The following is a 13,948-nucleotide window of genomic DNA, read 5'->3' as shown; positions in this document are numbered from 1 at the left end:
GTGTGTAAGTGCAGGGGTGTGTGCTCCATGTGTGTGTAAGTGCAGGGTGTGTGCTCCATGTGTGTGTAAGTGCAGGGATGTGTGCTCCATGTGTGTGTAAGTGCAGGGGTGTGTGCTCCATGTGTGTAGAAGGCAGAGGACAACTTTTGGTAGCTGGTCCTCTCCTTCCATCATGGGCTCGCAGGACTGAACGCAAGGCAAGGGCTTTTATCTGTTGAGCCACCCCACTAGCCTTTGTAACTAATACTCATACACCACGGAATGCCCTTTCAACCTTGAGGGTGAGAGCTCTGCTCATGTGTCCCAAACAGAAAAACTACAAGGACACAATTTTATTGTCTTAATTTGCAGTTCTTCAGAGAGATGAAGTATATTTGTGCATTTGGTAGGGACATTTGTATTCTGTGAATTGCCTGCTTATATGCCTTTTGTGCCTTTTACTACTGGAGTGTTATTATTTTTGTGTTCTTTTTAAAGAGCTAATTATTCCCCCCTGGTTCCACTGTAATGCAGATATTCTGAGTGTTTTCCTTTTCTTCTGGTGCCTTGTTATGATATTTAGAAATGACTTTAAGAGACGTAGTAAGCCTTTATCAGCTATTCATCTTCCTATGATTAATATAATAACCCTTAACATAAATCTGTATACTGCTAAATGACTGGAGGATTGCAGAAGGCAGCATTTGTGGTTACGCGAATCTATTTAGCAGATGGACATTTAGAATCTGATGTGTGCACAGGGTTTGTCATGAAACAGGTGCCCCCGAGTGAATGAATGAGTGCTTGTGAGTGAGCAAGTTCACACATGAATGGGTGTGTGAATTAAAAGCTGGGCTGGAGCTAGACTCTTTCCAATGAAGAACAGCGTTGTGGAAGAAGTGGGCTATGATTGTTATTTTAAAGATAGATAGTCAGTTTTACAGATTGAGGTAAAAGGAAAAGCTTCATGGTGGGCAGGTGAAGATTTTCAAATGCCAAAAATGGATTTGTTCATAAGCAATAATTGGTATGCTGAAATTCACCAGATGACGAGCTCAGGTGAAAAAGAGATTATGCAATTTGGAGTTTACAGCTTGCTAGTACAGGCAATTGTACTAAGTGCATTTGCTCTATGTAACTAAGTAGAATACAAGGGACCGTTATAAGTTCAAATGACTTCACAAATAACTGAGGAAACTCTGGTTTGGCCCAGTTACTAGTCAGTTTTAGTATATGCTACATAAATTTGAAATGCTGCCTTGTTTACCATATAATACACATTAGTATTAATAGTATTCAAAGTAATAGCACATGGCTCAATCAATATTGATTTAAGACTGCAAATAATTAATTTAGATGCTTCGTTAATGAAATGTCTTCATTTAATAATTGTTTAACTAGTACTTGCTGTTTGTAAAGCTCTGTACTTTGAACTTTGTTTCTAGATTAATTAAGACAAGGTAATTAAAAAAAAATCTAGTTGCAGATTAATTTGATAATGGTCCAGCACATGTCAGATACTGTGGTGACTGCTGGGTTTCAATTACGTCTGATCCATTTTGTGTTTCTTTAAGGGCATATTTGAAACTGAGTGATTTATAAAAGAAATAGGCTTGTGTAGTTCACAATCCTGGTGGTCACAGAGTCCTACCAGCATAGTCCTGTGGTCTGTTACACATCCCTGAACCATTAATGTATTATATCATGGTAAGCAAGAATGCATGAGTAGGTCAGGGAAGGTCATGTCATGAGAGAGAGAGCGGGAAAGCCACTGGCAAACCCAGGCTGGCTTTATAAGAATTTACTTTTCATATGTATAGTCCAGTTGCCCAAGACCTAACCTACTCATGAGAGCTGGAGATTTGCCCCTCTTTGTGGGTGCCCTTAGTGTCCTAGCCCTAATTCATGGCATTGGTTCTCAACCTTTGTGTCACAACCCCTTTGTGGGGGTCACATATCCAATTCATAACAGTAGTAAAATTACAGTTATGCAGTAGCAATGGAATAACATTATGGTTGGGGTCACCACAACATGAGCAACTGTATTAAAGGGTCTCAGCATTAGGAAGGTTGAGAACTACTGATGTAGTGGTTTCACTGCCTCTAGATTGCCTATCTTAGAGAGTAAGCTTCCAGCAAGTAAACATGTGAGGATAAGGCACGAATAACTATAGCGAACCATGAATCAGTCTTTGTTGAGAATTCTAGGGTTCAGAGATGGATAGGAAATGGCCAGCCAGAACTGCTTAGGCTGGGTTGATGCAGTATCCACCATGGAAGAACAGCAGAGTGCACTGGGCCCAGACTTGGGCTTGGGCAGAGAAGAGAGGCTTTCTAACGGGGCTTCTGATCTGAATCTTGACTGGGAAGTAGGAGACAAGGATGGATGGTTAGGAATGTGGCCCTTGAGAAAGGGTCAGAGAGTGAAAGGAATTTTACTAGGTAGTAAGACAGGCACAGGCCCAATGGTGAGTGGAGTGTGAGGTGGTTGGAAGAGTTCGTGGTACAAACAGTCATGACTTTATGGGAATGTTCAATACCTGTCTTACTTGAGATAAGCAGCGCTGAGATTTCGGAGCTGTGAGAAGGAAAGATTACCTCTGCCTGGAGATGGAAGATTCACGGGGCTGAATTGTGCTCTGCCTGAAGCGATAAGCAGATTGAAATAAGTAGGAGGAGTGGACAGAGAAGGAAGGCTTCCTGGCGTTAGTGAGAGCCATGAGAAGGGTGGCTATTGGGTCTCGAATTCCTGATTCACAGACCCCCACCCAGTCATGGGAAGTATGAAATTTTGACTCCAGTTTTTGTTTTTGTATTTTTTAAGAACAAAGTAATTGTGGTTGGTACTTTACTCAAACCACCATCTTTCTTTGCAGTATAAGAAGATTGTAATTATATCATCTTTACAGGATTGCCATAGAAATCATGAGACAGTGCTAATGAAAATCCTCTCAAAGTTCTAAAGCAGGGTGTAAATTAAAGGTAAACGGCACTAGGAGGTGGTTTCCTTTCTTACAGCTGTTTCCTTCACTAGGAAATCAAGTAGTTACTTTCCTTTTGAAATTAGGAAGAAGAAAAGTATTCTTTGTGATGCCAAAAAATAGCTTATTTTATTTTGTATTTATGTTTTTTTTTATAAAACCCTGAATTATTATATTTTTGTAATTGCTTCTCCCATTTTAAAACATGATAGGCTGTCATGGGCTACACTACCTGCCTAAGTGTGTGCGTGTGTGCATGTGCATGTGTGTGCACACGCATGCGTATGTGTGTGTGCACATGTGCATGCGTATGTGTGCATGTGTATCTGTGTGTGCTTGTATTCCAACTTGAATGTATCCTTTTTCCTTCCATCATTGGAAGGGGTGTCACATATATCTACAATCTGAGTCCATCCTGTTTCTAAGGGAAGTTGGATTGAGAGGAAAGTTCAGCCAGTAACTCTTTTCAGAACGGAAGCAAGTCAATTGCTATGTTAGTAAACTACTGTTTCATGACTGTTAGCCTTATCTGGATAACAAACAAAACCTTGGAGACCTACAACAATAAATGTTCAGTCCGCAGTAGATGAGGCAAGCTGTCAACTTAGCACGGCTAGACTTGTTCTTTTGTCTTGAGGGCAGCTGGCTGATCTTCTCCTCTAGGCTGGAAGACCCAGGACACTTTTGTGTCCTGTGTCAGGAAAGTAGGCTGGAAAAGATCGGAGAGGTGAGAGAGCCAGGCTCAGGGTGCAGTCCTATCTCTCTATGCTGCTACACTAAAATCCTGCAAGGCAGGTAGCTAAGCTCATAATCAATAGGACAAAAAGAAATATATAGAGGTGAAGATTTGGGTGAAATTCAATGTATTAACACCCCAATTGAGTTTCTTCATGTTAGTGCGAAGCTTTTCTATGTAGCTTGCTTGAAGTTAAGTAGCAAATATTTCTTCCCAGTTTTAAAGTCTGCAGGCATGGATCATTTAAGTATTTGCCAGAGTGTCAGTCTTACTGTTCTGTCCACCACAGAGATGGAGACCACTTCTACCAGGCCTTCCTTCTGGTCTCTGGGGAGACTATCTCTCAGGTATCTCTGCTGATTAATTCTTTACACAGCTCATATGCTGTGTTTTATTTTAATCCTTAGTAGGATGGCAGATTCACCTAAGTGGAGTCAGTTTAAAGACATACTGGATGAGGCAGCTACAGGGTAGACTGGAGTGAACAGGCAGGTGCGAGTCTGCTTAGGGTGCGCCGTGTACACCCATGCTCCTGTGGAAAATCAGTCTGTCGCACTGACAGAGTCTTTGATTTCTTTTTTTTTCCAGAAAATTGGAAATTGGATTTTTCAGGTGAAGTTTCTTGTTTTCAGTTTCATGTTTTGGAATAACCCCATTAATTTCAAAGAGACAGTAAGTGCCCTTAACTATTGACTCGTTTCTCCAGGCTTAATATTTGAATTCTTAAAAAAAAATCCATCTGTGGATATAAAGCCACAACATGTAAATCAGATAACAGCAGAGCTGCCCTGGTGCGAGGATGGGAGTGTGTGGGTTCGGACCCTCGACTTTCCTGAGGTAGTTTTTTACTGCATCCCATTTCACCTCTATCAGCTCTGTCAGGCTCCTGCTCATCCTCCATGTTGACTGCCAGACTGCGATCTGACCCCTGGGTTTTTGTCTCGCTGCTTTACCTCTCTTACATAATATTCTGCCAGTCTTTCTCACCAAGCGCTGTGACCTACTTACTTTCGTCCCTAGGCAGCGCTGAGGGTGGAGCTAGGTCTTTGCACCCACTAGGCAAGTGCTCTTACCACGGAGCCACGTCCCCAGCCTTCAGTGTTTGAGACAGTCTTGCTAAGTTGCTCAGACAGGCCTTGAACTTTTGAGCCTCCTGTCTTTGCCTCCTGAGTGTGTGATGACAAGTGTAGGCTGCCATCCTTGGGTTATCTTTGCCCTACCATGAATGTAGTAAAGATTCAGTAAAGGATGAATGGCCCAGCGGGTTTTGAGTGTTGTGGTTCAGAGGCTTCTGGAGTACCTTGCTGTCTTATATGTGTGGGACTGGGTAATGGACCGGGTGCTGACTTAGAGCTTGTGTAAATTTACTGGACGAGTTTGAGGTGAGAAGTTACGGAAGAACACTGATGTAAAGAAAATAGGACAGCTCGCCGACAGCTGTTTGTACATGACAACCTTTGCCAACTTGGTGACTTTTTCACCTGAAGGGTGAACTGCACCCCCAAGCTCTATGGCTGTTGAGACAGGGAGAAATGTATTCTGAAAATTGAATTTGGTTGATGATTAAGTTTAAAACACATTTCCCTTCTCGATATCAATGTCATTACCTTGAACATCTTTTTGAGGGCAGTTGCCTTGGGTAGGGACAGCTGAGGCACATGGAGGCTATAGAAGCAATCACCCACTTAACATGCACTAGTCAGTCTTTGTGAAATATCACCCTTGATGCTGGGTGCTTATCTTTTATGGAACAGCTTGCAAATCCTAATTGTTTTAAACCGACTCTGAGGAGAAGAGATTTGAGAATCAATAAATCATGGCTCTCATACATACAAATGTGCCTCATTACAATGAAGACAATCTGATGGCTCCTTAGGTCAAATAACAAAAGGGGTGGACTTGAGTTTCTAAAGGCTCACTCCAGTCCTCTTATTACAGGGCTTGAAAGCAGTTTTCTCTTGCTAGTCTCAGCATCCAGGGCTGCATATGGCCATTTGTTTAGATGGGATGAATGGATGAGGGTTCATTGCTTGCTCTGGTGGTTGTATGTCTTCTTTATAAGGTTCATTAAGGCAAAAGCAACAATATTTATGTATTTAAGTATCGATGCATTAGGAGCAGCTAAGTAAACTTTTCTCAGGACTGTGCCATCTACTATTCAAACACAGCTTTCACTATGACTTTATAGACCTTTACTCAAGGTCACCGGTCTTAGTCCTTCTCTTGAGCCTTGGACATGTTCTGATCTGAAAAGCAAATGTATTTTCTTATCAGTGAGTTTTGTTGCACAGGGAGGTGTTGGTGAGGTGCAGAAGAACTTGTGTTTTTTCTGCAGCTGAAGTAAAAGCTTTTCTCACCCTCCTTTTCCTTACGTTGTTCAGATTTGATGGTTCATGGTTTTCTGCTACTCTGTATCTTGGTGACATTTATGATGATGAGAATGGATTTTTCATCCAGTTGAACTGCTCTTTCTTTGTATTTTTAAAACAATGATGAAAACTTTCCCTGGGTTAACATAGATGGCTTTCTACTTGCCTTAATGTTTGTTTGTTTGCTTGTTTCTTTCATTTTTATTTTTACTTTTAATGTTTTACTTATTCTTCTCTCATACAGTACATCCCCACCACACCTTCCCCTCCCTCCACTCCTCCTGTTTCCCTTCCCACCTCCCCTCTTCCCAGATCCACTCTTCCTCTGCTTCACTTCAGAAAAGAACAGGCTTCCCAGGGATATCCACCAAACATGGGAACACGGCATAACAAGTAAGACGAAGCACAGATCCTGGTATCAAGGCTAGACAAGGCAACTGAGCAGGAGGAAAAGGGCCCCAAGAGCTGGCAAAAGAGTCAGAGACAGCCCCACTCCCATTGTTAGGAGTTCTACAAGAACACCAAGCTACACAACTATAAAATATATGCAGAGGATCTAGTGCAGACCCATGTAGGCTCCATGATTGTTGCTTCAGTCTCTGAGCTCCTATGAGTCCTGTTTAGTGACCCTGTGGCCTGGTTTCTAAGAGTGTCCTCCATCTCTGGCTTTTCTAATCCTTCCTCCCTCTCTTCTCTTGGGTTTCCCAAGATTTGGCTGTGGGCTGTGGGTCTCCGTATCTGTTCCCATCAGTTGCTGGATGATCCTGGCTGACGACAGTTTGGCTAGGCACCAATCTATGAGTAGCAGAATATCATTAGGAATTATTTCATTAACTTTTATTTATGTTTTATTTTTTGGCAGTTGTGTTTGAGTCTCTAGGCTATTGGCAATGTTGGGCATGGGTTCCTTCTCATGGAATGGGTCACAAGTTAGACCAGTTATTAGTTGGTGACTCTCACAAATTCTGTGCCACCATTACCCCAGCACATCTTGTAGGACATCTTGTAAGACATCTTGTAGGACATCTTGTAGGACATCTTGTAGGACATCTTGTAGGACATCTTGTAGGACATCTTGTAGGACATCTTGTAGGGCATCTTGTAGGACAAGGTGGGTGGTTTTGCGGCTGGGTTGGTGTCCCATTCCCACCGCTGGAAGCCTTGCCTGGTTACAGAAGATGGCGGGTTCAGGCTCCCTATTCCTCATTACTAGGAGTCCTCACTAGGGTCACTTGCAGATTCCAGGGAGTTCCCAGTGCATGGGTTTCCACATCATTCTCCAAGTGTCCACCAATTCCAGTTGTCTCTCCCCTTACTCTCTCCAGCTCCATCCTTCCTCTACCCCCTACCTTGATCCCTCCTGTTCCCATCCCCACTCGACTCCAGCCTACCCACAAAATCTATTCTATATTCCCTTCCGCATGAGATCCCTGTGTCCCTGGTTGAGCCCTCCTAGTTACTTAGCCTCTCTGGGTCTGTGTATTGTAGCACGATTAGCCTTTACTTTACAGCTAATATCTACTTATAAGTGAGTACACATCATGTTTGTCTTTCTGCATCTGGGTTACCTCACTCAGGATGATTTTTTTTTCTTGTTCCATTCTTTTGACTGCCAATTTCATGTTGTTGTTGTTGTTTTAAACAGCTGAGTAATACTCTACTCCCTTGTATAAATGTACCTCATTTTCGTTATCCATTCTTCAGTTGAGGGACCTCTAGCTCTTAATGCTTCTTTAAGCCTCAGATTTCAATGGTGACTATTTGTCACTCCAGAACCATTCTTCATTGTTCTCCAAAGCAGCATTTCATCACAACAAGGAATACTCAATGTCTGTACGTGCTCAAATAGCACTTTGATGTGTGTCCATTCTGGCATCTGGGTTGTGTCTTTTAGTAAGCCAGCTTTGAAGATAACTGCCCTTCAGTATAACTACAAAGAGAATATACAGCACAAGACATTTTGTTTTGGTTTATAATTCATGGTAAATGGTTCTGTGGCTGAAGTGAAATACAGAGACAGCTCCTGTGAACTTGTTTCTTCAGCCTGTCACTGGGTGAGAATTAGTGAAGTGGTCTGGCTGAGGTAGGTGTCAGCAACTAGGAAGTGGGGTCAGGGAGTTGTCAGGCAGGAAAAGGAAACAGGTCCACCATGGAAAAGAGAGCTCTTGGAAGGAAGGATGTTGAATTCGTTTGCAGGTTGTCAGCTTGTCACTCTGCTGTGCCTGAAGGTGATCTTTGTTTCTTTCGTAAGTGCATATTTATATTTCCTTCTGATTATATATTGATAGAAATCCATTATTGAAAATTCATAAAGGAGAAGAGAATAAAAGCTTAAAAGAATACAAATTGGCGATATACTTTGGAGTGTAGATATACCTTGGGGGAGTAATTTTCTTCCCTATAACTCCTTCCATTTCCTGTGCCTCTCAAATATATACTGGTAATTTAATTTATGCACATACCCAGAAAACATAACTTTTATTACAAAACTGGAAGCCATATTTTTGCCTTGCTCTGGCACTAACTGTTGTTTGGGACAGGGTTTTTAGTGGCTATGTAGTATCCTCTTGTAGGGTTCCATTGTATAGTAATGACTGTCCCACTGGACGGTCTGTGTTTTAGCCATTCTTTCTCATTCTGAATTCACAGTTTTTATGTTCTTTCTAATAAAATTCCACAGCAAATATCTTTACATACGAATTTTCAGTAGTTTTGTTTAGGGATCATTTTTGAATGTATAATTACTAGGTCAAAGGTACAAACAGTTCTTGGCAGGTAGTTGTGTGCTAATAGCCAGATGTGTTGTATCAATTTGCACATTTCCATTAGAAGAGTTCCAGTGTGCCCTTTCTCCTGAAACCCAGCTCTCCACAGACATTATGTGGTGGAAACAGTAGGTCAGGAAGACATCCCCATTGCTTACTTTACACTTCTTAAACTATTTTGCAGGTTTTTCTTAGGTGTGCTTATTTTTTTTCCTTTGTTACCACTCAGTGTGTTTGTCAACATAAAATGACTCTGACTATTACATATTAGTGAGTTTCACTGGGGAGAAAGGTTCTGGAGTCCAGTTTTCTTTAGTGCTAGTGATATTAGGGTATAGCACACTGATAGTGAATAAAGAGCATGCAGTTGCCACTGCTGTGTGCTTTTTGGGGAGTGGGACTCAAAACTGTTTTTGTAGCCTCCGTACATCTACCCTAGCTTTAGAAAAGTGTTATTAAAATAAGATTACATCATTTCTCTCCATTCCCCAGACCCTTTTCCCCTTTCCTTCTTCCAGCTCCCTCCATGTCCTGCTCACCTTACTCCCATTTGCTCTCTACACACACACACACACACACTCACACACATACACACACTCACACACATACACACACACACTCACACACACATACACTCATACACACACTCACACACATACTCTCACACACACACTCACACACACACATACATTCACACACACACTCACACACACAACTCACACACACACTCACACAACTTACACACACACTCACACACTCACACACACACATACACTCACACACACACACTCACACACACACACTCACACACACATACATACATACTCACACACACACTCACATATACACACACACTCACACACAAACTCACACACACACACAAACTCACACTCACACACACTCACACACACACACACACACACACACACACCCAACAACCTGCTGAGTCCAATGTTGTTTGCATGTATATGATTTCAGGGCTGACCACTTGGTATTGGATAACCCATTAGGGCACTTCTCCCTAGAGGAAGACTACATCCCCAGCCTCAGCATCCCTGAGATGCCTGTAGCTTTTTGTCTCAGTTGGGACCCATGAGGTTTCTTTTGTTCACATTAGCATCTCTACTAACTACCCGTGCTTTTGATATATGTGCACTTTTCTTGCCAACTTTTTTCTCCCTTCCCCATCAATTCCATGTCAAGAGAATGTTTTTTTGGGCCGTGATAGATTAGTGACTTTGTAGGCGTGTATCATTGGCACAATGGCTGCTTTCCGTGTTGTGGCCCTTAGGCCTCCATTTAAGTTAGCTATGGGAATCATTCCTAACTTTTCAACTGTTAGTCATAGTGGAAGGAGGGGCCAAGGTTTTGCTAGCAATGAAAATAATCTATTTATATAACTATATTCATTTTTTATATTCATTTTTGTGAAATTTAGGTAATGAAAATCACTTATGGTTGGTGGTTGTCAAATGTTCATGTCTTTAAAAAATACCATGTAATTTCTCAGATGCTTATCTCTTTAAATGTTGACACCTCTGCAGGAGTTCCACCAGATGCAGGAGTCTGAGCAACTCTCATTGCTCAGAGTGATTGAAATTAATAACAGAAAGCTTAGAGCGCACCTGCGAAGCTCATGCTGAAAAGTACCTCAATGAAAGTATGTAATCCTAGCTGGGGTAAGTGATAGGACTTCTCCTTGTGTGTTATGTCATGGTAAGAGGTAATTTAATGTTGGTCTTAATCTTACTTAGGTCTGCTATGATTTGCTGTTATACAGTTAACTTTACACAGTCCTCTTGGTGGCTTATTAGCATAATTTAGTCATAATGTGCATTCTAAAATTCTGAAAAACCTCTGCTAGTGTTAAAAGTATAAATGCATGCTGCAGGGTGTTCCACATGAAATCATGTCTGTCTTCCTTGGAGAGGTGGGGCAGAGGTAAGATAGTAACTGATTAGGGGTAAGTTAAGAGAATCCTGAGATGTTATTTACAATATAATGTTTTACATGTCTTGTTTTAAGAATTACAAGCACATTACAGTGATATTTATTGGAGCAATTAGTTCTAGGTAGTGTGCATATCCAGTTTTGCTTCATCATTCTCTGTACTAATAATTTTAATAATTTTCTCAAATAGCAAAAAATAATCATAACAGTTTGGGCTTCAGGTACTTTTAGTCAAGCTGAAGTTCTAAAATTGCCTACTTATTTGAAGAGTCTGATGTTTGGTGTATCCAAGGAAATTAAATGTAGACAATGATGAACACTGTTGGTACTCTTAGGAGGATCTAGTTGTCCTAATGACTGTTCCTTTGTTTCCTGTTCCCATCAACCACAGTACTAGGATGCACACTTCTCCCTTCATAGTCACCGTATTTTGCCTGATGTGACTGACAGTACAACTTTGATAAAAGAGCCAAGGCATAATTATTCTTTTCCCTCATTTATCAATGACAGGAAAAATTAGTAAACCAAAGTCCCTTACTTGGAAGTCAATGGTTTGATTTGTTTCCAGGATTCGTCATGAAATGTAGGAGAGAGGACACATAGTTTTCTCCTGTGTCTGTTTAGGGTTTCATGCTACTATTTCCCATTTCTACATTTCCTTGATATTTGCATCCTGACAAATGATGAGGAACTGAAGAAACTATAACCGTGTATATAGAACACAGTGTTCTACTTTGTTAGGCAGGTCTTACTAATCCATTAATTATTAGGTCAGAAGTCTTCATGATCATATTATTTCTGGAAATATCACAGACACACCCAGAGCCAGTGTAATACTCCAGGCATTTATTAGTCTAATCAAATTTGGACTTAGTATTAACTATCATGTATGTCGTATAAATTTCTTTTTTTGCAGGGGTTGGGGAGGGGCACTTAAACAGTTGTGACCTGGCAAAGGCAGAGCCCAACAGTTGCTTCAGCCTTAGTTTCTTGTTCATGGTTCTGATGTGGAGGGAGCCCATCCTCGGTACATTTTTGCTTCTACCCAGTAGGCAAAGACCTGAGATGGAGGGAGGATGGGTACATGAGATGCATGGCGTTTGCAGGGCACGCAGCAGCTCTTGGTCTCAGTTTTCGGGAAGTGTTTGGATATTCATGGATTCTTTTACTGAAGATAGACTGTAATTTAATTTAAAAAAAAATCTAAATTCACAGCAAGAGTCCTTTATCTTCTCTAGAAACATGATTATGCACTTATAAGCTGCAATAAAATAAAGATCCAGAAGATTCAGGCTATTCTGTCATAAAAGAAAAATCTCATCATACTGTACATTATAAGCCAGAAAAAAAATGTCCATGTCGATTTTAGAAATATTATAGCAGTTTATAGTAAAGACTAGCTAATCCTCCATTAAACAGAAGATGAAATTTTCGGACTAATTCTCAATCAGCTTTTGCTTTGATCACTGTAGTCTTCTCTGGTGTTGTTTTGTTCTAGCTGTAGTTGGTTTCCTCAACTTCTATTAATAATTTTTCTGAAATGAGATTATCTTGCACAAATAAGTTTTTAGATGAATCAAATAGACAGTTGAGGTAATGATGGGAGAAAAGCACTGTTTAGAGAATTCCCCATTGCTGAACATAGATTCTGGTAGGTAGGCATTCTATTTTGGTGGATGTGTTGAGGCCAGCATCTTCTTATAAATGCATTATTGTAAAATTGGTTTCTGCATCACAGCAGTTGTTTAATTCTGCAATTTTAAATTTGGGCTGTAGGAAAGTTCTCACTCTGCCATACGCTGGAATTTTATTATGGTTCCTGTAGGGTATCTGTCATATTTTAGAGGTATATTCTTATAGCTTAGAATAGATATTGGACTAATATTAAGGACTGCGGTCTTTTTTTTCATGTGCATGTAGTGTCTACATGTTCACATGTATGTGAGTTCATGTGAACATGTGTGTGCACTTCTGTGCCTGTGCACACAGAGGTCAGAGGCTGATGTGCCATGGTCCCATGCCTTCCTCCATTGGTCTCTGCCTTACATACTGAGGTGTGGTTTCTTTAACCAGAGCTTGCTGATTTGGCTAGGTTAGCTAGCTAGCTTGCTCTAGGGATTCCCTCTTACCCCACACCCAGCATTTACATTGATGCTGGAAGTCAAAACTGAGTCACCCCCTAGGCTCCCAAAGTGTAGGTCCTCAGAGAATGTTTTTGTTTTGTCACGGTTCAAATTGTTGACAGTGTTGTGACACATTGTATATGAAAGCACTTTTAATCCTGGCAGCAGACCACAGATCTTAGGGCGTTACTTGGGATTGATGACCCATGGTAACCATCTGGGAGCAGTTTTCTCAGCAGAGCAAGCCAGGGAAGCAGAATTACATGGGAAGTAATCTTCTGTGTTTTCTTGTGTGTCCATTTGCTGAAAGACTATTGTAACAAATACTTAGAAATGCAAGCAGGTTAGCAGTGGGTTTCCTACGTCTGTGTTTTTGACTTGACACTGACTTGGACTTACTTTGAAGGATTTGTACACATCAATGGCAGAATCATCCAGTGATTCAGACCACTTCCGCTATCGTGACGGATTGAGTCGATGGACAACCAGGTCAGTTCAAAGGGGAATCGGAAGTCGGTCTACAGTAGATGTCACCGCAAAGGTCAACACCATAACCAATACTTTACAGGTTAGTTTGACAGTGGTTGGATTTGATAGATTTTTGATAGTCTGAGCCAAGTAATGGTTGCAGTCAGTATATATTTTTTTTAGTACTGTAATAAATGACCCACAGTCTAAAGCCTTATAACATCCAAGTTTATTGTCTCACAGCTCTCTAGGTCAGAAGAAAGAGAAAACTCTGTTCCTTTGCCTTTTGTAGCTGCTCATGTACCTTGTCTTGCGCTCCTCTTCCTTCATCTTCAAAGCCAGCCATCATGGTGTTTGAATCTCCTTTTTACCTTTCTTTTCCTTTCCCTTCCTTTCCTTTCCTTTCCTTTCCTTTCCTTTCCTTTCCTTTCCTTTCCTTTCCTTTCCTTTCCTTTCCTTTCCTTTTTCCTTTTTCCTTTTTCCTTTTTCCTTTTTCCTTTTTCCTTTTTCCTTTCCTTTCCCTTTCCCTTTCCCTTTCCTTTCCCCTTCCTCTTCTCCCTCTCCCTCTCTCCTCCTT

General features: G+C 41.1%; 1 protein-coding gene across 1 annotated transcript in view; it reads left to right on the top strand.

Moving 5' to 3' along the window:
- Cep128 (centrosomal protein 128) overlaps positions 1–13,948 on the top strand; it is a 344,929-nt gene that overhangs the window by 3,834 nt on the left and 327,147 nt on the right. Inside the window, exons 3-4 of the mRNA XM_028777280.1 lie at positions 10,375–10,509; positions 13,310–13,471. Of these exons, the coding sequence (XP_028633113.1) occupies positions 13,325–13,471 (147 nt within the window). The 5' untranslated portion in view covers positions 10,375–10,509; positions 13,310–13,324. The remainder of the gene's footprint in view (positions 1–10,374; positions 10,510–13,309; positions 13,472–13,948) is intronic.

The sequence above is a fragment of the Grammomys surdaster genome, unplaced genomic scaffold (assembly GCF_004785775.1).
Source record: "Grammomys surdaster isolate TR1022 unplaced genomic scaffold, NIH_TR_1.0 279, whole genome shotgun sequence".
Lineage (NCBI taxonomy): Eukaryota > Metazoa > Chordata > Mammalia > Rodentia > Muridae > Grammomys > Grammomys surdaster.
Note: the sequence above shows the minus strand (reverse complement) of the source record. Positions and strands in the feature narration are given on the sequence as shown.